Raw genomic sequence first — 25412 nt, 5'->3', positions numbered from 1 at the left:
AATTAGTAAATATATTTTAGTATTTTATATTTAATTTTTACCTTCCATTATCTCTACCCACTCCCCAAACGCGTATCGTATGTATCGGTTGAGTATGAAGTGTGGTTAAATTTTCAGGATCCATCAATTTTAGCGCACCTTCATCCAAATCCATAAACAAATCCTTTCCCTGCAATAATAAAAGAATTTAAATAAATTTGACTGAACGACAGTTGGAATATATTTATAAAATATACAAATGCACTCACATCTCCCCATCTTCCGACAACGTCTAATAAATCATTGCGACCAAGACTTAAATCAACGATACATTTATTAACAGCGCGACTACTCCGCTCTGGTGTCAAATCTTCTTCAGCTATTTCTACCCATCCTAGTGAGCGTACAAAAAACCGAATTGCACGTGCATCTGGTTCCGGTCTAGCGGGATAACTGCGCCTCCTAATAATTAAAAAATATATAAATACATTTTCTGATACAATAACACACTTTGTTTAATTATTTGTTTATAATCAACACTCACTTAAATGCTAGTTCGTCTCTCCTCTTTCGATCTTCACAATCTATATCGAGTGCTGAACTAGTAGTACTCCTAGTTACCGAAGAAGTCATCGCACCTTCGCGTGGTATTTCTCCGATGCTATTGTTACTGACAACATTTGTAGGAGCCTCCCTTTGGATGGTTCCACTTTTTATATGCCAATAATACGGTCCGTCATTGTCTGCAATCATAGAATTTAAAATGAATAATTAATTATTTTGTTTGAAGTTCAAACGCGAGACTTCTTTGAAATAATAGGTTATTAGTGCCATGATGAATTACCTTCGTGTTTCTCCCAGCCGGGAGGTAGTGATGTATAGTCGGAGAGAGGTGGGTGGTCGACGGGAGCAGGGGGCGTAGCCCTAGGCTGCCTACGTCGCACTGGTACGGCGTATAATTCGCCACGAGGTCCTGGAGTACGAGGTACTTCTGTCTTTTCTGAAGCAGCCAAGTCCGCTCGCGTCTTCTCCGGTGGAGGAGACTCATCGTCGACTGACTGCTGTGTCTGGTCTCTATATTCCTTATCTGGCAAGCTGTCGTCAAAATAAATATACTCAGTATCATAAATACATAAAACATTCGATGGTAAAATACAAACATACAATAGAACAAACATCCATGTAAAAGAATTTATCTATAATATATCTACATATATACATATGTATTTATGTATATTATGGATTTATCATAGTTATATTATGATGTTTTTTAGAATAAACACAGATAGTATCAGTCTTTGGTAATCAAAAGCATATGGAAGACATATATTAAACTTATTGATCACTTTTTTTAGTCTAAGATTGATATATTGTATGAAATTTAGAAATCTTAAATTTGAACAACTGAGTATTCAAATAAAAATTAGCACCAAAATGATGGTATTTAGAATAATAAATCTACTTCAATTTTTTTTGATATATTGTATGGTAAAAATGACTATAAAATTATTTACATATACACCAAAAATAAAATAGTGTTGTATTTAAGTTGTTTACATTTACTATTCACATATTTACTGGCCAATTACAATATAACTATGATTTTATTATTTTTTTAAAGAACATTAATTAGTATTATAATACATATTTATGAATAGTAACTTACATTTGTGGATCGGATTTGGCTGACAAAAGAGGAGACTCAGCATTTCCATTCAAACTCTCTCTTCTGAAAAATTGAAATGAAAGCAATAAGAATCTTGTAAAATAAAACGTATCACCATAAGTAATTTTAACACTGATATCAGATTCACTAAGGTTGACTTTCAAGTTACAGAAATTTACTGAACGGAATTAAAGCAAAAGCGTTGCAAAGAGTCCTTTTAATATGAACATTATGAATTGTATATCATACACGCATGATATACCAAGACAATTCTACGATTTATTGTATATGCACATTGAAATAAGATATGTACGTATATTATACGCATATGATATATCTAATCTACCCAGTAGATTCTAAAATAGCATACATTGCACAACCGACGAAAAGAACATATACATACATACACACTAACGAAATTCGAGTAGAGAATATGAGAATTCTTTGATTACAGATATGGGCATGGAATGTTTAAATGCGTAGTATTCTTGAATTGTGCTAAATGAAATATAACACAATACACACATAGCCACACAAGGCCAGGTTGAGAGAGGGTGCGGCGGATTTACACTCCCTTCTTCCACCCCCCTTGTTATTGCGAGGGTCAGGGTCACAACGCATATTTCATGCGTGTTTTTTCAATAATTTAAAAAACAATCTCTGACTAAAAGTCGAGAGTATTCCTATAAATCAAACGTATAACTTTTATTATATGCACATTACATATGTGACAGTGAAATCGTAATTGCACTGACGTTTCAGTGAAATCATAACCATTTACATTTTCACTAGCCACTATTACTGAAATTATAATTTTTGACAGTTGGATGATAGTGCGTCACCGATACGAATCGCGCCACCCCACGTCACAACCCGCTCATCTCCATCCCCACTCCGATGCTGAACTCACACGCCCTTCCCGCAACCCCGCTCCCGTCCATTCCCACTCTCCTCATGGTCCACTATCTGTTTCGATTTGGCTTTTTTTGATGCCGCATGTGAGGGACTGGATTCGGAAGCAAACACATCATATCATAGCAGCCAACACTTATTTATTTAAGGTCAGGTTAGGTTAAGTTTGGGCTGGTTTTGTATATTTAAGATTAGGTTGTTAGGGTTTGTAGTACGTTGTAATTCGAATTAAAAATTCACTGAGATTGAGAGGTGAATTTGTAATTCTATTGTTATATCCGTACTCACTGCTTGAGTCAGTGAAATTGTAATCTCACTAGTGAAATTATAATTTTACTGACAATAACAGTTTCACTGTAACATATACATATGTATGTATATGTCACAGTGAAATTATACTTCAAGTGAAAATATATTTTCACTGACGTTTCAGTGAAATCATAACCAGTTACATTTTCAGGGTTGGTTTTATTCATTTAAAATTAGATTGTTAGAGTTGGTATTATTTAAGGGCCGGTCCGCACCGTGCGACTTGCGAGCGACTTGGTTGAGGGCGACCAGACCAATGCATGCAGGTAAATGGGACATGCCACACCCGTCAACTTGTTTGTCGCACACATTTTCATACACTTTTTCGTGTCGCGCAACTAGTCGGCCGACAAAGTTGCACGGTGCGGCCCGGTCCTAAGGGTTAGGATAGGTTATGTTAAGTAAGGGTTCGCCCTATTCATATAAGATTGGGTTGTTATGGTTAAATTTATAGAGTTAAACGTTGTAAATTCATTGTTTCATACATTTTCACTGCTTAAATTTGTGAAAATATATTTTCACTTAAATATGCTTTCACTGTAACATATATAAGAGTATGGAATTTATACGTGCTTGTTGTTTTCTTCATTTATCTGGATTTAATTTAAATATCAATTATTTGTTAATGATAATAATGGAGAATATTTGTGTGGGGGGGGGGGGGGGGGATAAGCCGATATAGAGCTTTATCAAAAGTAAATATTTCTGTTTTCAGGTCACACGAATAACAATACTGAAATTTAATGTACAAGGTTGGCATTGTACCAGTATTTTAAGCCGCAATGAAGGGTAGTAGACACACGAGCCGTAGATTAGATTCAAGTCCGAACTGCAGTTAAAGCCGAAAACCATGTGTTAATACTAAGGATTCTTGAATTAAAATGAGAATAAAAACAGTTTTAAAACCAAAAATACATATACTGAGAGATTCAGGATGAGGAGGAGTAAGTAACTAAGTAAAATGCTTTTTGTAAAACCCCATGAAAGATAAATATTAAAAAAGCTACCGAGTTGTACGAAAGAAAAGTCCACGTAAAATACCTACACGTATACATCGAGTTTCGTTCATTGAACTATTCACGAGTCTAATACCGATTTATGCTTTGTGATTTCCTTCTTTCGATCTTAACACATTCAAAAGCCACTGCACTGAAACCCTTTTCTCTTCACCAAATATGTATGTACATATGTATATGTTCAGCAGACAGATAAAGCCGTTCGCCATTGTAAAGCGACACCGATCGAGGATGCTTCAAAAGACTGGAGATGTTAAACCTCCAACAAGAAAAAAGAATAGGTATCAACAAAGCCGAGGAGAGGGGGAGGGGAAACGTTACAAAATCCCGGGGCCCGGATATGTTTAAGGGTCCGGTCCGAAATAGTAAGGGATGTTAGCAAACTCTGGAAATTCCCGTCTGCCCAGCGGTGATGAATTCGTCGACAAAATTCACCATAAATGAAAAAAAATTATAATTTATATATTTTTTTCTGATGGATTTTATATTTTTAAAATAGATTAAAATATACGTATGTACTTATTAAACGGCCAATTATTTTTTATTGGTCAGTAAATAAAATTTCACCCGAGCCCGAATTTTCTCTAGGCGCCTGTAAGTATCAGTACACCTATCATGGCCATAATAGAGGGGCAGCTGCCATAGGCCTCACAATTTTAGGGGCCTCAATTTAAGACAGTCAGAAAAAATAAATAACTCGTATGTGGAACATACAAATGTATAAAAAATATTATTCTAAAATATTATCTAATGTTGGTGGTGCTAAAGCACGAAAAGCTTTTGTTGTATAATTGTTCTATGAATATAATTATTAAATAAAAATTAAAAACTTTAAACTTTTGTCTTTAAATTTGAAATCATATTAAAGTAGTGGTGACATAGTGGGTAGGATGGTTTTTGCTAATTTAATGAGGAACCGTTTCAACAATGAAATCAGAAAAAACTGACAAATTCTGATAGGAAACGATCGACTTGAAGTCATAAATATCCAAGTCTGACCAGCAACACTACAGAAATACTCGGGATAAATTCTTTTCAATCGAGATCAACCCACGGGATCGAACCCGACAACCTCTCGGTGATTAGGATTAGCGCAAAAGCCAAGCTATGTTGCTTGTAATATATATCTTTAAAGCTTTTTCTTCCCCATGGTTTTGAATTAAAAAATGGGGACTCAAAAATATTGGTTACCCTGAGCCTCACATTTTCTCTGCACTTATTTATAATACTATGTACATATAATCCATCCGCTGACACTTAAATGCACATGCTCTCCCTTTGACCCCATCTCGACCAATAGCATATCGCATAACGTACAATGTTCTATTGTCTGTACGAAATGCTATTGGTCGAGAGGCGCTGTAAGGGACAACATGTACATTTTTCTACAACTATAGTTTTACAAAAGTACCTATAAAGTAACAATGCCATTTTCCTTCTGGGACCTAATCTTTGCCAGTGCAAATAAAACAGTTTGTTTTCAACTTTAATTTAAAGTAGCAAAGTTTTAAACCCTAGACTAAGGGCGATTTCAGACTAGCGTTTTATACGCGCGTATAATCTCGTTTTTTGAAGTGCACGTAGGCGCGTATAGGCGCGTCGTTTTCCATACGCGCAACTCGTACGAGCGTAGACGCGCTTATAAGCTCGTATTATCCATGTTGATACTAAATCACCACTACCGGTTGGAGCGAACACGCTGGAATAAGCCCGTGTACGCGAGTCCGGTTTTTTGAAGCGCGAAATGTAGCGCGCGTGTAAGCGCGTATGCCGAAACGACGGTATACGCGCAGAAAAATACGCTAGTCTGAAACCGCCCTAAGCCTAGCAACACTAAAACGAGTAGTGTTAACGTTACAAAAATGATAAAAACCTTCACTACCCACCGATTATTGCAATGTACATATTATCTATTAGAAGCCTGGGAGCTAAAGCTTTGATATTTAAAATAATTTTAAACGAAAGTTGAAAACGAACTAGTTTTATTCGCATTCAATTGATGGGGACTCGAGATGAGATTAGAACCATTACCTTTATATTTTACATACATTTTAAGTTTTCTCTTATTCTATTTTTTGCAGATGTCGAAAAATTACACAATTGGATTAGTTCCGTTACGCAGAACTACATTTATTTTTACAAACATACATACATATATATACCAGGATGGTCTAACAAGTAAACCCTAATGCCCCTTCCTGGCCAATTTCAAACATCGATATACAATAATTTTAACACAGAATCGTAGAGACATCTATGGATAAACTCTTGACATTTTTTTATATATATAAATCGTCAAATTTCGAGATGCTGAAAAACTTGAAATTTTCAAGATATTTATGGACAAATTCGCAGCATCTTTATACGAATCAGCGAAATTCAATATGCTCAAAGCTCGAAAAGAACGAGAAATGGGTTAAGGTTGCCAGTTTGTTGGAACCGTTTCAATGAAAACCAGATAAATCGGCAAACTCTGATAGGAAACGATCGACCTGGAGTCACAAATCAAGGTCTGGCCAGCAGCAACCAGTGGGACTCTAACCCGTGACCACTATGTTCGAAAATATATATGCTATCCACTAGTTCACGCTGCTGGTTGATGTACATACATATATATGTATGTATGTATGTATGTATGTACATCAATTTTATGATATCGAATCCAACAAGTAATGACGACGCGGCGTCTGATCGGCGGTGTTTACAGTGGGCAGTGCGGCCCCGCGTAATTATTCGCGGGGGCTCCGGTCGGGGGCGGCGCGCCGCGGGGGGCGATGAGTCACCAGGGGGAGGGAAATGGGGCGCCGAAGGGGAGGGGGAGGGCACCGCGGGATCGATAGGCCGGCGCCGCGACGCCTCCCTCCACCCCTCGAGCACGAGGGCACCGCTCTCGCCACCGACCCCATCCCAACACCCACCACCCCCCGAACAACCCAACACCACACCATTCCTCACACCCCCTCCATCCCTACACACACATACAGTCCGGTTAACAAACCGCCAACAACATTCCCGGACGGGAGGGTCAACTCGAAGATCACATCGGTGCGATGGAACAGTCTCGTTGGAGGACCAGTGGCGTTTAATCAGATTAGAGGAGTTCTCATTAGTGAACAGTGGCTTTGCCGATTGGTGATTTTCAACCGCAGAAATGTTTTAACCGGTTTTACTACCAAGGCTGCGGAGTCGGATTCGGAGTCGTGGAGTCGGAGCATTTCAAGCGGAATCGGAGTCGTAACAAATCAACTGACTCCGACTGTTTTTTTTTTTAAATATTTTCTTTAATTAATAGTATTACAGTATGTGTCTACTGATTCGGTGATTATTCCGCACAATGTTGATATAAAATTGGATCTCCTCCTCCAAGGCGTTCTCGCAAAAGTCACTAAAATCTCGACCACGGAACATCTAAACACCCGAAAATTCTATCAACTAGCGAAAAGTCGAATGTCAGATATTTCGTATTCGCGATTTTCGGGGCAACTATTGTCGTGTGCGCGATCGCAATGTGCGAAATAATCCGTTTACCATGTTAACTACTATTTCTAATTTTATTGGAGGAAATCAACTAATAAATTTAAATATAATAATTTATTTACAAAAATCACGATTTAAAATTACATTATGATGATGTTTGATGTTTCGTGGCAAAACCGATTGTTTCCTCCGTCTCGTACTTTTTTTATTCTGGTTTTTACTCTAATTTTTCGCATTGATTTATTTGTGTTTGAAATTTATACACATACAGTAAGAATGTACTTACTTTTTATTTATTCCTATTTCATTACCAATTATTCAATAAATTAGGTTACATGTTACAATTTTTAGTGATTTTTTCAATTCCTTTATTTTTTATATTTGAAAATTTTAAAGAAAATTCGATCTTACTAAAATCGTTGAAATTTGAGTCGAAGTCGAATCATAAAATAAAGTCGGAGTGGGTAAATTTTGTTCCGACTCCACAGCCCTGCTTTCTACTGAACTGAACATTTGGATAATGTTAAGTAGTGAAGTTCATAAATTAAATTCTTGGTCGAGAGTATGGAAAATGTGAGTATGGACTGGCAATATCTATCTACACGAGTGAAGTGACTATTGAGGAGTAGTTCTTTCAAATCTTGTCGAATCGAGAGATTTAAAGCAGTTTTTAACTCTAGTGGAGCCTTTTTTGGATGAGGGAAGCCTATACATTTAGCCTTATCAACGAACTATGTAATATCTTGAAAATAATCTGGATATTTTGGGATAGTTGCAAACAAGAGTAAGATAATGTAATGCTTTCGATTTTGTGGTCACGGGTTTAATCCCCGGTTTTTATGTTAGCCAGATCTTGGATATGTGACTCCAAGGTCGATTGTGTCCTTTCAGAGTTTGCCAATCTATCTGATTTCATTGAAAACGGTTCCAAAAAATTAGCAAACCTGTCTTATTTCTAGGAAAATTTTAATAGTTTAATCTCATAATTTGTTGTCATTTAAAATGCTGCAAAAATATATACATAGATCCCTCTATGATGATTAATGTTTGTAATTGGCCTGAAATAATAATACAAATCAATACTTATGTACAATGTTGACCATAGATGCCGTTTTAATAAAAATGGGTGTATACCCGAGTAAATAAAATAAAATATCAAAATAAACAAAATAGTATGAAAATAAATAGTAATTTGCATTTTATATTTGTCTTAGCGATCTGCACAATATTTTTACTAATTCCACAAATAACTTCATTATATCGAGTAGAAATAATGAATACAAGTGATAGAGATGATTCAGTTGATCGATTCACTCAAAAGGACAGCTCACTACTTTTTCGCGGAAGCATTCGGAGTGTACATTTTCCGAAAAGTCAATACTTTTGTGCTGAAATAATTATATTATGTTGAATATAGACGTATAAAAAGAATGGAAAAATAGTCGTTACATTAATTCTGCATATTGTGATAGAAGATTAAAGCCTGGACACGTTTACGAGGATTATAATTTTTAGGTTTAGTATTCTTGACAAGGAAAATACCCTTATAATATATAAGGGTGAGGCAAGAAAATCTCACGAATTTAAAACGAAAACACCTTTGTTTCATTTTAAAATTAATATTACGCTATTTTATTTCATTTCAAGGTCTATACCAACAAAAGGAGCCAGCTTATAGGGGAAATATTTTAACCAATAGCAAAATCAAAGTACATATATATTGTTGCTACTATTGTCTACTTTTTTTGCAGAACTACATATGTATGTACGTCCAAGTATGCGTTATTGCTTTAGTAAGTCTACTTCTGGTCTAGACACAAGAAAATCTCCCGGTGAGTGCATATAATAATAGGAATATTACTAAGGTACTGCAAAAGTTTTGAGAAGCATTTTGTTTTGCAGAAGTAAAAGCAAATAAAGTTATATATTTTATTTTATTTTATTTATGCAGGTATACACCCATTTTTACTAACACGACATCTATTGTCAACATTGAACATATGATTATTATTCAAGGCCAATTACAAACATCGATTATCAAACATAACAATAATCATAAAGACATACATATATGGACAAATTTTTCAAAAAATCATGAGATGCAATAAACTCAAATTTTGTTACAAATAGGAGGATTTAAAATTTGTTTCCTGAGAACCTAAGAACCGTTTCCAATGAAATCAGATAAATTGATGAAATTTTAAAGGAAAGCATTTATCTATATTGCTGGTATATATGTATAATATGTACATATATGTTACAGTTGAAGTGTATCTTCCAGTTGTAATATATTCCGTCTAACCTGGTACCAAATACCGATATAGTGTATTTTCAGTTGTAATATGTATATTTTGACTAGTTGGAATATATTCTGTCTAGCACGCGTAAGTTGATTCATATGGCGAATTACATTCCAACTGGCCAAAATATATTATAACTGAAAATACAGTTCGACTATAAGTTGGAACCAGGTTAGACGGAGAGGTTAAGTTTTCATTAAAACGTCACTCGACTAGTACATAAGTTGAGTTGAAAAGTCACATTTTTGTTTTGAACACATTTTTAGAGCTTAATACGGTACTCATTACCTTTATTCGTAATACCTAGCAAATATTAACGCATTATTGAATTCTAAGGCATTCGCAAAAAAAATAGAGTTGTCAAAACTCAACTGTTATATTACAACTGGCGCACATTGTTGAAAGTGTATTTGCGATTGCAGAGATATAATTTCCTGGTTCAAATATGAATGACCTAAAACGCCAGTTGGAATATACATATTACAACTGAAAATACACTTCGACTGTAATATAATATATACATGTACCTATGTATTATTTACAAACTACTAATTGATATTAACATGCAAATTTTTTTTAGACAAACTTTTCGTGTATAAATATGTACTTATGTAGTTTTTTTATATAATATTATATCGAGTTGTATTACATAATATGTAGGTGAGCGGTTTCGTTTTCGTAAGCATTTTCGCGAAAGAGGAACAGATAAGGATGTTACCTAGGAAAATTGCGAGACGGAAAAAACGTCACTCGATAGAGCTGGGCAGATGTCACCGGAGTGACAGGTTTCACCCATCCACAAAGGAACAACTAATAAAATTCCACATGCCCCAGCCCAGACTCTGCCATACGTACGCCAACATCTACATAATATGTAGGTACGTCACGTCGCCGGTATAATTTTTTTTACATAAGTGGAAGCATTAGAAATAGCTCATTCAAAAAAAAGTAAGTACGCAGGATAATGCTTATGAGAGATGATTTCCATCACTTAGGCGACAGACAAAATAGTTAAAGTATACGGCAACCCGGTTTTCTTACCGTAATTCAAAATAAGTTGGGGAGAGGAGAGTACGTGTTCGGGATGCGGAACGACCGGAATGTTTGCCAAAAGAAAACGGTCGATTCCCTTATTTCAGCGATGTATTCAACATACGTACAAAAGCCCGCAGAGTGCGTGTAAACTACACACAAATTAAGACAAACGTACGATGTAATTTTGACAATTCTGTGTGTGAGCCAAATTACAGCTCTTTTCAAATTTAAATGCTCTCAGCCCCCTTTCGCTCCCTCCCACTTCGCACATTTGCCTACCAAGGGTAGCAATTCATGCAAATACTATGAAATCGGTTTGCATACCAAATTTTGTATATCAAAGCATATATAAGATGCAATCTTTAGCTTTCAACAGTATTCGGATGGTAAACTTGTGAAAAATATACTCGAAATGAAATACTTTTTATTTTATTTTTGTAAATAATGCATACCTGATTTTGGTAATGTTGTTTCGACATGATAACCACTTTTAACTTTAGACTTGCAATTGATAGTCCTGAACTTCGGATTAATTTGCGCACACGACAATTGTTGCCACGAAAGTCGGGAGTACGGAATATCTGGCACTCGAATTCTCGTTATGATAGTCTCGATAGATGGAATTTTCGGGTGCCAGATGTTCCGTGATCGAGATTTTATTAACGTGTGCGAGATCGCTTTGTGCGGAATAATCACTGAACAACTAATTTTGTATGCCAAATCAGATAAAATATGTAATATTATTTTTGTATTACATACATACATACATCATATGCGCGATGACAGGTATTACACATATGGTTAGATTATTTTTGTACATAAGTATGTACTAGCAATTTTTCAAACATAACAGTAAATATAATACAATGGAGACATCTATGGACTATCAACAAAAATTTTGATAAACAGCAAATTTGTGAGAAATTCATTATGTAGGTAGCATTTATAAATTTTAACATATTCGATATGCTATTAATTTAAGGTTTTTAGGTTATGTGGAAAACCAGGATATATTTTTCAAAAGAATGTTTCTGAATACTTTTATTATTAAAACATTTGCGAGAAACAGAGGGAGAGGACACCGATTTATTGGATCCGTCACAACAATTATTCTAGAATAATCGGAAAATTCTAGAGGGAGACGGTCGATCTATGTTTTAATAACCAAAAGATCTCACCAGCAGCGTATTTGGCTGGGACTTGAACTGTTTCAATATTCCATTATGATTACAAATTTATGAAAACCTAACCAAAATGTATGTTTGCGAAGATAAAGGAGTAAATGTTTATAGAAGCTTTGAAAGGAAGCAAATATCCTGGATATGGCACTCGAAAAAGAAGAAGAAAAAGAGGTAAATTAAAATCAACTGAAATTTAAATATTATAATAAAGAGCCTTGTATGATAAGAACGCACTCAATAGTACGGCACGAGACACCTACGTAGACTCCAGCTGTGATAGGCGTGTCTTCATATCATTGTTCATGTCATTATCATTCGGCGGATCTTATTATTTCGACAAGTTTCTCTTACATTTCTTCAAATATGGGAAGCACCGTTTTCGATCACTGTCACAACTATGTACATATATCAATACAAATATAAAATATCACAGAAAAAACTCCAGAGGGTGAGAATTTCAAAGGATCGCAATTCTATAGATTAAGCGTGCTAACGTTTTTTTGCATGTATAAAAACTCTCTAAAAAAAAGACACGTGCCGCGTACTACTCTGTGTCCCTGCACCTTTATCCTTTCTATATCTTTATTATAGTATGATTGAAAACAAATCGATTCTGAACGGGATCCGGAAAGGTGCAATCACCATATATGGACAGATTTTAATTTCAACCCTCCTGAATGGCCACAGTAAAATGTCGCTTTCGGTTCGTCGAAATGTCGCCATATTTTTTTATGGTCTTGAAATATTTATTAATGGCGTTTACTGGGGAGTAGGAGGAGGAACAGGAAGGAGGCAAAGCGTCCATGAAACGCCAAGTTCAACGTCGAAAATACTCAGAGGAGGGGGGGGGGGGGCAGAGCCAGACGAGTGCCAATGAAACTGGCCTTTATAGACGTATAAAAAAAGGGCCAGGCCCTCATATCATTGTATGCATGTACCGGGAATCGTATCCGGGTATTATTCACCCCAGCGAAGCAACACGGTTTCCCCAACGAATATGCATAAGACTGTTTATTTTTAAAATAAAATATGGCAAGTTTTAACCACACCGCCACAATGTAGTCATAAAATAACAGCTGAAACGGTTAACGGCGCAGAACTATGGAAATGTATCTCTATTCAACCATTCGAAATGGGCAAGTCACACAAACGAGCATGAGTATACATAAATCGCGAGCGAAAAATATATTAGGCTTGGGGTGGTAGACACGAAGGAGCCTTCTGTATTTGTAGGCCTTAGGAGCCTCGAAGGTCGACCTCAAAGTCAACTGTCGATGCCGCACAAAAGAGGAAAGTTCAAGAATCGCATGTTGACCCAATATAAAAACCGATTATTGCTAGTGGAAGTTTCGGCTTGGTGTGTGTATATTGTATGTATGTAAGTGAGGTTTAAATCGTGGAGGAAGTCGGAGAACAAAAGTGGTGTTAAGTTAGATCAGTAACACGCGAATATCCGTCGACATTGCGTATTGATCCCTCTTTCAATTTTCACTTTTTCCCCTGGTTATCGCGATGCACGATGACGTCGGAAGGGAAAGGTCGACGTTTATGACTATCGGGCTTTTTTCATCCGGAAAATTTCCAAATCTGAGCACGGCTTTATATTTTTAACCAGCAAATTGCCTGTTCGTGACCAACATCAAAGACATCATTTTGTTTTTAATTCATTCAAAATTTTTCTATAAAAGAAAGCAATATGTAGTTTTCTAAAATTGATTTCGTATTTTATTGTATCAGAGTGTGTATTTCAGGGCTCGAAATAGACGGGAACGTGTGGGAGCGCCGTTCCCTTTCGTGAGATCCAGAAACGTAGCGCTCCCTCTCGTGAAAAATCCAGAATTTCCATACCGTTTCGTAAATTTTGAAAAAATTGAAATTTAATAAATAATATGCCTATATTGATTGACTATGTTTAGAAGGTTAAAAATTATTTTTTACATTACGAGTCATAATTTACTACTCGCGAAACACAATTGTTGACTACAAGTAAAATGCTTTACATTTAGATTCCGCTAAAGCATCTACATATCTGTAGCCGAAATACATTAAAACTATTATTGCGTTTTTAACATATTGAGTTATTAGAAAATAAAGGATTTATTTGAGGGATTCGTGATTCCATGTACATATGTATATGTATGTATTTATGTTGGCTTTGAGCAAAAAGTTTCAGTTTTGTGGCCGACAATCGGCATTTCTATGAACTTGCAACAAGACTGTCACCGAATTTGATTATTTTCTTTTAAATTGTCGGCTTTCTTATTTGAACTAAATTACTAAGGAATCAAAATTCAAAAAATGTTCAGTCTTGCATGGCCCTCTGATGAGAAAATTTGAATGTAGCGAACGTATCAAACAAATTACTAATTGAGAAACTCTGATTTATCACACATAAATACATATGTCAATCTATTATGAATACAAATAATATATATATATATATATATATATATATATATATATATATATATATATATATATATATATATATATATATATATATATATATATATATATACATATGTATATATGAAGACTTTAGAATTCAGACTCTTCTTCGAACAATGGCCCGTTGAGCTCATATTTTACACCAGGCTTTCTCAAATTTATACGCATACTTATTCCTTTTGCTTTATGTTTAGTACCAGCTCCGACATGTATATAATTAATTATAATACAACTACAAATAATATATATATACAAAAGCATTTTTTTAAAATTATTGAGCGCTATCGTTCGTGAAAATTTGCATTTTGAGCCCTGGTGTATTAAGAGTACTGAGATTCTTTCCTGAAAAAATATATGGAAAAAATACATTTGGAATAAAGAAAAGAACGCACGAGTAAGTTTAATTAAGGGTATATAGCATCGACTGAAAACAATAAGATGAGGAGATGAGACGCAAACAGATAAAATCGAGTGGTACTCAAAATGTATCGAAGACGACGCAGTAGAAAGGAAAGAAAACCAAATGAAGAATAGGCAGATAAACTGATGAAATTGTGTGGAATGCGTGAAATTTGCACAAAATAGGCAAGAATGACAGAGGACTGGAGACGACTTTATTCAGCAACAGAGGATGGTGAAAGATTGATGATGACATTTTCAAATTTAGTATACAAAACATTTCAAGACATACAAACATATATCGTCAGATCAGGGAAGGTAAATGTTTTTGTTTATTTTGAATTATTTGAAACCAAAAAATTTAATTTAAACATAAATTGTACCCATCTCTTTAACCCATACACTTTTGTAATAAAATTTGTTTCGACAGTCTATTCAAATAGGCACATACATAGTATGTACCTATAATATGACAAAGTTGAAGTTCATGCAAGTATGAATTAGACAGCTAAATAAGGTTTCGCCCTTGTGCCAAAAAATACCGAATCGATAAAAAGTCGCCATATCGGACACGATATCTCTGAAAATATGGGTAGGTTACCTTTCGACCGAAACAATTCACTTCAATGCGGAAAAATAGATCTGAAATTGTCTTTTATTCCCACAGACCCCACAATCGTCGTAAATTTGAGATACGCAGTGGGTTCTAAAATTCACATGTTCACACGCAATCGAGAAAATTTGTACGCGAGCCGAATTAGATTGCCGCATGTGTGCGTGTGGACAGAGCATTTGTGGTCAGACAGATTGGACCAGCAAACCGCCGGCCATTCATCCACGTCCACACTGCCTGGCCTGTTTTCGATCCAGGCACTGATAAACATATGGCTCGAGAGTATCGGGGGCATCAATCAACTTGGGATTCGTTCGACCACCGACACGGTCTCGTCAAAGGATGTGGGGCGAGTGGGGGGTGGGGTGGACGAAGCCCTACCGGGGTGGGATTGAAAAATTGAGATATAATATGCGACCTTCTGTTGTCGGTGAAGTCGTCAGGGTCGTATCCATCCTTGGTGGCTAGCAGGGGCAGAGTGCGAGGCCCAGCCCCATACAGCGCCAGCGCAGCGTTTCTATTGAGCGCGTCGTCGAGACGCGCTGGGTCCAAATGGTAGTTTGGGTTCTCGTAAGACAGAAGGCCATTCTCTGAAAACACACAAAACGATACATATATTAAATATCAGATTTACTAGGCAAACATCTGCAAAATAGAAAAAAAAAACATGGACGGATGCCAAAATACTAAAAATTTATAGAATGCGTAAAGTACTACTACATATGTACATAGAAGCAGCAGATTAACTTGTTTATATATGTACATAGATACATCAATTTGATTCGGATCAATCCAAACGCTGACAGGAGTCCAATTATATCTAAGTACACAATTTAAAATGATCTAAACTAATATTTTAGAGTCCAGTGGCGGCTTGTCCATACGCACTGCGGAACTGTAGCACCCCCAAGCAAATTGAGAAAAATGTGATATTATACTATACATAAATTTATGTATATTATATGAAAATATCAATATTATTTAAGCGTGTATTAAGTACGCCCGTGCATCGATACATCTAATATATTATATATCATACACCGCGGTACTAATATCAGAAAGTGACGCATCTTTATGATTTTATGCAGTACCGTTTTCGATGGAATATGCTCGAGTGGGCGAAGGAGGGGCGCGGGGAGGGGGGCTCGCAGCTAGAAGCTTGGTCTGGTACTGCCACTCCGGCAGTATTTCGTGTTGCGTCACTTTTCGTCATTCCTTCTGCTTTCGTCTTTCCTTCTACACCTTTTTTTATTTTTAATCATCCGCAGCACCCCCAGATATCTTATCCACGAGCCGACACTGATTTTAGTATAAAATATTTAATAATATTGTAACGTAGGAACATGAAAGATAATATCCACTGTCTAATTGCATTCGTGGTTGAACAATAGATACCCCGGATTAGGCTAACGGGACTCAGTAAGTGCACGAACAAAGGATACGCTGTAGTTCTCACAGACTTGGGCGAGTGCGTGCGTAAACAATATACTCGCCAGGATAGACCTTTAAGTGCCTAGACAATGGACACATTAATGGATCGGGGAAGCTGTGTTTTTCAACTTGTCCTTTATAAGGAGGTAGATTAGATTATTTTGGTGTGAGCGGTGGTTCCGTGTGAACCTGTGGGATCGTTGAGTAAATGCTATGAAACGACTTTGGCTTTTCATTTGGATCCCACCCACCCCTACGCAACAGTATATATAAAAACATAAAGGATGTATATGGGTATGTGGTGAGTGCATCGGCAAGTATGGAGATATAAAAAAAAAACAAATTTTAGAATTATCAACAAGAGTTATTATATCGATTTTGATTCCGATTCCAATTCCGATGACAACTTCGGTTTCGACTTTGATTCCGACTTCACGATTACGATTACGACGTCAATTGTTGTTTATTTATTTAAATTCGTGTATCAATTCTTTTCCCACCCGCTGAAATATCAACGTGCACAATACTATGTAGTTATAGTATAAAATGTTATTCGACTTATAGTTGTGGGCAGTTGTATACACTGCTGTGTTTGTAATCCAGTAGACAAGAATTTTAAGAGATAAACATACAGGGATCGACGTATGCATCGATTTATTTTTAGTTAGTTTTGCGAATGTAAAAAAAACTGAATCCGATCATACAAGATATTTGTTGACTGATGGATACCGGTGAGATATTTTTATGGAATGAGATAGTGTCTGTACACTCGGTCGACCCCCTATGGCAAGGGTACCCAATCGTTTTGTGGTTGGGATTTACTTTTCATCTAAATTTTCATGGTTATCGACTTGTAATAAGAATCTTACAAATATTGTTGCTTTTTTTTAGTTCTTAAAAGTTAAACATATTCATTTTAAAAAGAAAAATGTCAAAATAATTTTCTTTGTTATTTTTATTAATATTTCTTAAGCGTCCTTTTAATTAGAGTATTTTTCTGGATTCAATACATTCCATTTATAAGAAGATTTCAATTGTGTCAACGTAACGTCATTTTGTAATTCAATCAACTGCAATTCTAATTTACCAACATCATTGCGATGTTTTTGCTGGACTTTGGACATTATTTTCATTCATAAATATTTGAAGGTGATGATTAAAAATGCAAATTTTATGAAACTCATTAAGGTCAGTAAAACTCTTGTTAACTTCATCCAATATTTATTGTTCTAAAAGCCATTCCTTTTTGAAGATAGTCGCATTATTATCCTTTCTCTTAATGTTTTAAAAATTTTCTTATTTCAAGCTTTAGTTTTTAAAACATTTTTTCAATGTTCATATCATTATTATGTGGAAATCATTATTATTTTCAAAATTCGAGATCGACCAAATTCTTATTCGTGATCGACCGGTTGGGAAGCCTTTGCCATATGGCGTGAGGATCTACCGATGAATTAAAAGAGTGTATTTAATGATAGATTTTATATTTTAGAAATATTTGATTCTATATCGTTACATAGTTAAATAAGATTTTTGATAAGTCCCCAATGAATTTGATCCTCATCATATAAAATTTAATACAACAAATGATTCAGTTATTGCCAACAGTTGACGTCACTATCTAGTCTAGTATTATTATTGATATATGATTAATGCACATTCCGGTGATTCATCACAAGCAAGATAATGAATCCTTTACGATTCGTTCAAGTGCGAGCTTAGACACATCTTACGGAACGGCATGCCTAAGTTGACTCCAGCTGTGAATGGGCGTGTCTTATATCATTGTTAATTCGTACGAGCTTATTATTTCGACTATATATAGCAGAGTATATATACATTTATTCAAATATGGGAATACCATTATCTATCATTGTCAAACTATGTCAATACAAGGAAAATATGAGCCTTTAAAATTGAAAGTGGCTGAAAAGTCCACTTTTCTTCATTTCGAGAGATATCTCGCAAAACATTAAATATAATGTTTTGCGATTAACAATATTTAAAAATACTGGTGGTATGTAATATGTACGTTTATTCTGCTATTCTAAATTTCTTTAAATATCGAATTAAAAGAAATGATAAAAATTTATGAATCAATTCCAACATAAATAGTGTTTTCGGAACTGAAAATTGGACTTCCGCCACTTTCAAATATATATTTCATTTTTAAATGCTTTTCATTATTACGAAATTTTATTCACAATACATCTTATATCAATTTTAATAGTTACTGATCTACTGATCATTTTCTATTTTACAATTTTAATTTAATTTTGTTAGTAATCATAGTATTATATTATTCTAATGTTAATGTACAGCATAACAGGAAAAATAACTCAAAAACCTATTAACAATTCTTATAAATGCTCATAATACATCTAATACATAATATTAATTAAAGACTCTCTAAAGTCGACGATCTAAAGCAGATTGTGTTTAGGTAATCTGTGTTTATACCTGAAGGGTATAGACATTTTGTTGTAATCACCGAGACTCTTCAAAAGTGTGTTATGGTTATTAGTGATTCTGTCATAAGATCTACTGGTTAGTTTGTTAGTAGATCATATATAATATGTAACACCGAAAACACTAGATGGGGTGATTTTTGACCTGGCATAGATGGTATTTACAGGTGCAAAACTATCTAAAAAAAAACGTGCCTCGTACCACTCTGTATGTCTGCGATTTATGACAGCGACCCATCATTGGTTTGTATTTTCGAATCAAATTTATGTGCATTGATTTCAAATATAATAAAATAAATCTGATCGAATATTGATTTTTAATAAATTAAATAGCATTTTATTATACATATTCGGTACTAAAACAAGTTTACCTTATATTTGATCAAACTTCATTTAACATCTCGTTAAATAAACTTACTCAAGTTGAGTTATCAAAGCTTTCCATTGCTTTTAATCCACCTTACCTAAACGTATGTATCATCGTGATTCTATTTCAAGACAGCCATTTCATTTTCAGACGCGATACGAGATTAAATTCTTACCGCGTTGCTAGCAGCAAGTTAGTAATTCAATAATGGAGGAAGAAGAAAACGTCGCAGTGAGAACGGTGAGGATTAATTAATGCAATTGGAACAAAACAAACTTGCTACGATTGCACACAATCTACACTCGGTCAGAATTAAATGCTTTCCTCGAGCACACAAACCACACATCGAAAACGACCCAAATACAAAACTTTCAATTAAACATCCCGCGCAATGAGTCGAAATGATGACGCATGAGGACTCGACACTAATTGGTATCGCTGAGAATGTAATTTTAGACACGTTTCTCAGATTGTACTCCACCTTTATATGGACGTATGTTACCTAAAGGTATTCTATTAATTATTAATAAGCCGATGAATCGATTGCCTTCCGGCGTTTCGATAAAACTAATAACCTCAACGAACGTGAAAGCAATTATGCAAATCGTACGATCTTAACGACTCGCAGGGTTAATAAACAGATCCATTATGCGATTGCTTCAATTATCTAAATGTAGACGCGGATAAACGTCCTGAATTCAGATCACCTTTTTCCGAGCGATTTAGGCTTTGTTAGATGATAACGATAATAGGACATGCAACGGTGCAAGTCGACAGCAGGTGAACGACATCAAGTTATGCAGGTAATATTTTCTTTGTTGACACGGAGATGCACGAGTCCTATTACAAACACCCACAACTTGTTCCAACATTTGAACTATTCATCCGTCCGCCTACGCCACGTGTAGCAGGTCTGTTTTACTGTCCAGAACTAGACATAATTTTAAGCAACAATGGATATTAAACAAAAATAACTCGAAGATCTAACAATAAACAGGGTCCGAGCGTGAGATGAGACTCGATACGAGAAACGCTCATGCCTGTTTATTTATATAGCGAACACTACTCCAGTGGGTAAAGGATGTAATGGCGAACTAATTGCGGGCTCGACAGAAGCTGAAGAATGTACATTTATGTTACAGTCGAAGTTTATTTTCAGTTGTAATATATTCCAACTGGCTTTCTAGGTCATTCATATTAGAATAAAATTCAACTAGTAAATTATATCTCTACAAGCGCAAATACACTTTCAACAATGTGCGCTAGTTGTAATATAACAATTGAGTTTTAATAGCTCTAATGTTTTTACGAATGCTTTAGAATTCAATGATGCGTTAATATTTTGCTAGATATTACGAATAAAGGTAATTAGTACCGTATTACGATAACTCTAAGAATGATTTCAAAATAAAAATGTGACTTTTCAACTTAATTTACTATTTGAGTGACGTTTTCACGAAAACCTAACCTCTCCATTTAACCTGGTACCAACTTATAGTAGAAGTGTATTTTCAGTTGTAACATTTTTTGACCAGTTGGAATGTAATTCGCCATATGAATCAGCTTACGTGGGATAGACGGAATATATTCCAGTCAAACTATATTACAGCTAAAAATACACTTTAATTACAATGGTAGTTGGTACCAGGTTAGATAGAATATATTCCAACTAGTCAAAATTTATTACAAATAGAAGATGCACTTCAACTGTAACATATGTACATACATACATACATATATAAGAATGCGATAACAATTTGAATCGAATTACAGCACACGTGTAGGTACTTTTCGCAATCAAATATGTACATACAAGGAAATGTTACCGAAATAGATATTGCCGACATAAATAAAGCAAAAATAGTATATTTTAAAAATATGTAAATGAGAATGTTTAGCGTCCAAAGGCGGAGAGAGTCCGAGTTTGAAATGGTTCGTTGAACTTGCAGGTGCAAGGGTATTTGCTTCAAATAAATATGGCCAAATATTGTACACAAACCATTGGAGACTTTGTCTATAAATATTAGTATGAAAGTCAACGTTCATGTCCAGACATACTTTATAAGCTCAGCTCAATAGCTCGCATGAACGACCCTTTGAACATTGTGAACACGGTGCTCGTTATGCTTAAGTGTTCCGTTTGAATTTAAAAGCATTGTTTAAAACCACTTTGGATGCATGTAGTAGTGTAATGCATCTCTCAATTTACGCGGTACTTACTGAAATTTGCATAGAAACGCGTATAATCAAAAATGAAAAAATGCTAAAATAATTTACATTACACTTCCTGCTTATGCCAAGGTAAAAAATAAACAACGTGATGCTGCAACATGGTTTTGCATGCATTTTACTGCAGCTTTTTAAACAAAATAAAAAATTTAGAATAATGGCTCTAACTTTTACAAGTACATAAGTATGTACATACACATTGTATGTGCGCGTTAGCTATATTTAAAAGGATGCTTTTTACCCAGAAATGCCAAAAAAGTAGGCAGTCGTTAAGGCAATAAAGTTAGAAAGTATGAAAGCATTTAAAGGGCATTCCTCGAAAAATTACCGAGCTAATTTTGTAAAACAATTTTATATATACAAATTAATATTAAAAAAATAACTGACAATTTTCTATGTACATACATACATACATAGCTACGAAAATCTATTAAACGTTTTTTCTTAAAATGGTTTATATGTATTTTTGGTGAAACTTGCCTATCAATTGTTGTTTGAAAGGGTACTAAATTCATTCACATTTCTGTACTTTAAGTTTCGTAATTACATACATCAATTCCTTATTTCTGATTGTTTCCTTTATTTTCTCTATATACAAAGTATCAATATATAAGACAGAGTTTATTTTTTATTACAAGATTTTTATTAGCTCATTATAAATTACATCGTAATCTTGTGTAAAATCGAAGCGATAATAGCTAGCTATCCAAACTGGCTTTCTACCGACCCTTCACAACAGTTAAACAGTTATAAGTTACTTTTTTCATTCTCATTTTTGTTTGAATTGCGTTTCAAGGATTGTCCTTTTCCAAGGATTTGAACTTAGTCAGTATTTTTTATGATAAATTATTCTTTTTATATTTAGGACAAATAACAGACATTTCCGGTAGTAAAAATAAATAAAAAAGAGACGTATGAAATTAGGATGGAGTAAATCAAAAATGCCACTTTGCCTGAAGAAAAAGATTTCCGAACGATGAGTTGCCAGTGATGATGTATAGATGTGAAACATTAAACGCCAAGTTGCTACACAAAGTCCAATGCACTCAAAGAAGTATGGAACGCTGTATGCTCCGCATAACGAGAAGATTTTATAAATGAAATACGTGGGTGAGAAGTATATACATATATGTAACATACATAGTGGATATAGTAAATAGAGTGAAGGTATTGAAATGTCAGTGGGCGGGTCACGTAGCTAGAATAATGGAAGAAATGAAGTGCTAAAATGGTACCCGAGAGAATGTAAAAGAGTGAAAGAAAGATGTATAGACGAAATTAGGATAATTTGTGGGGTGAGATGGATGAGAGTTGCGCAAACCAGAGCCGAGTGAAGCGCATTGGAGAGGCCGTCATCCAACAGTGGATGATAATTGGCTGTAAACGATGATTTAAATTCATCATCTTCTACACTTTGCGCAAGATTTTTTTGAAACCGGCTTCTCAGTTTTGTACGAATGCTTTGCATCAATTCGTACGATTTTCTACGGTATCCACAAATCGTGTGACTCGAAAAAATAAGTATGTTTTCCTCGAATCAAACAATTCCGAGTTCATAAAGTTCACTGTCCTAATAATAGCACGTAACCGATGTGTTGACTCTCGTAATGTGTTTTGACGAGATCGATATATAGACAGCGTGTGGGGAAATTCGGCGAAAAATCGTTTTTGCTTTGGCTAGTCGAGTCAGGTGTTTGATTAAGCAGACGCAGACGGATGCTGAAGCGTGATGGGAGGCCTATAAGCCAGTCCAGCTCCAGCAATATGAGGTATTCCCCGCGGACAGGTGCGCGCAAATCGATTTGTCGGTTCAGACGCCTTTATTAGTCCTACGTCTTCACTCTATCGTTACGTGACCACGTCGGCGAGGGAGAGGAGCTTTCATCTCATTCTGTATCTCATATATATACCTAGTATCTGTACATTTTGAAGTTTTAAGATGTCCATTTCGAATTCGAAAGTACAGTACTGTCCTTGCCCGAACACTTCCGAAACTCACTACTTGTTTGCCTCTCACTCACTTCGAGTCTATGCATGAATATTACACGCTATTTATATTCCATGCATGTTGCTTGATGTTAGGCGCATGTGTAAATATTAGGGTTACTGGGATGTCTGGGATGTGAAGTATAAGACGTGCGGGTTCCACTCACGATTACACTCGTTATAATTTCAACACCATTTCAAAAACACGATAACAATTTGAATAATAGAAAAATTAATAAGCATTCTAGTATTGAAGTATGAATCACCGATACGTGAACAGAGTGTTTATCTACTAATAAATGTATACTTTTATTGGAAACTTACACACATCAATAGCTTTAACATACACGACTTCGTGATTTCAATGTCCAAAAAAAAAAACCAAAGCTATAAATTTTAATAGTATATTGTTGACGCTGTTGCCTACTACTAATACTAAATTTTATAAATTTACATTTTTACGAATATTGTCATTCAAAAAAGATTCATTAACCTTTCCACCGCGTACGACTACTATACATGTCCTAGCGAACATGCCCTCAGCGCGTGAGATACGCATAGATGTCTTGGAAGTTCCAACCTGTATAAGAGCCGTCTATTGTGTTAAAATTTTATAACATGGTTGAAAATATTACTAAATGTATACTTTACCAAATTCAATAGATAGCAGTAGTCAAAAAAATTCAATATAGGCTAAAATAATTTATTTAATATTACAAGCTATATTTATAGTCGAAAACGCGATAGCAAAATCCGCAAAAAAGCAGCCGCGTACAGGGGATGTTCGCTAAATTTGGTGACGCGGGCAAAGGGTTAAGTTGTTCAATGTCAAAACAATGCTAGTACATGTGTTAGTTCCATTCCGTTTGAAATAAATAATACATACATATATCTATGTAAATTTATTTGTAAATTTATTATTAAATTTATTCTACCTATAGTTAAAGTTTGACATTCGGTGCATCGTGTGAGCCAAAAATAACAAGAAATTTAAACGATTCAATCAATTTTATGGTCCAGGAAAAATATAGCCAGCAGTGTAGCTCAGTGGTTGCATTAATGCTAACCACCGGGAGGTTCCTGGTGCGAGACCTGGGTTGACTTTGATTGAAAAGAAATTATTCTGAGTATTTCTGCAGTGCTGCTGGTCAGACTTGGATATTTATAACTCCAAGTCGATCGTTTCGTATCAGAATTTGAGTTGAAACGGTTCCTCATCAAATTGGAAAAAACCATTCTACCCACTATTTGAATATGATTTCAAAATTTTATAATCTATAAATTTATATGTACAAGTTTATTACCATATGTATTAAACTTAATCACTCAGGGGCAATCCGTAATGGCATCAAGGGAAAACATAAATTTTATAAATACATACATATGAACAGCCTGACCTGACTCAAAATTATTTAAAAGTTTACAGCTCCGAAAGCTAATTTGGACACAAAATTTCGATATATCACTATCAAATTCAATGAGTTCTGATATTTTTGAAGTACATACAAGCAGAATTTTCGACGCTAATAGCGTATCTGATGATATAAATGTTTCATTATCGACTGATTGAATTCAACTCGTGGAGGTTTAGAAATA

At 35.0% G+C, this 25412-nt stretch overlaps 1 protein-coding gene across 1 annotated transcript in view; it reads right to left on the bottom strand.

The window, feature by feature from the left end:
- LOC143912961 (protein Fe65 homolog) overlaps window positions 1–25412 on the bottom strand; it is a 57410-nt gene that overhangs the window by 3482 nt on the left and 28516 nt on the right. The window contains exons 3-8 of the mRNA XM_077432436.1: window positions 15754–15925; window positions 1646–1708; window positions 824–1074; window positions 524–722; window positions 249–441; window positions 42–169 (exon numbers count right to left, since the gene is read on the bottom strand). Of these exons, the coding sequence (XP_077288562.1) occupies window positions 42–169; window positions 249–441; window positions 524–722; window positions 824–1074; window positions 1646–1708; window positions 15754–15925 (1006 nt within the window). The remainder of the gene's footprint in view (window positions 1–41; window positions 170–248; window positions 442–523; window positions 723–823; window positions 1075–1645; window positions 1709–15753; window positions 15926–25412) is intronic.

The sequence above is a fragment of the Arctopsyche grandis genome, chromosome 6 (genome assembly GCF_051622035.1).
Source record: "Arctopsyche grandis isolate Sample6627 chromosome 6, ASM5162203v2, whole genome shotgun sequence".
Classification (NCBI taxonomy): Eukaryota; Metazoa; Arthropoda; class Insecta; order Trichoptera; family Hydropsychidae; genus Arctopsyche; species Arctopsyche grandis.
This window is presented reverse-complemented; position numbering and strand designations above follow the sequence as displayed.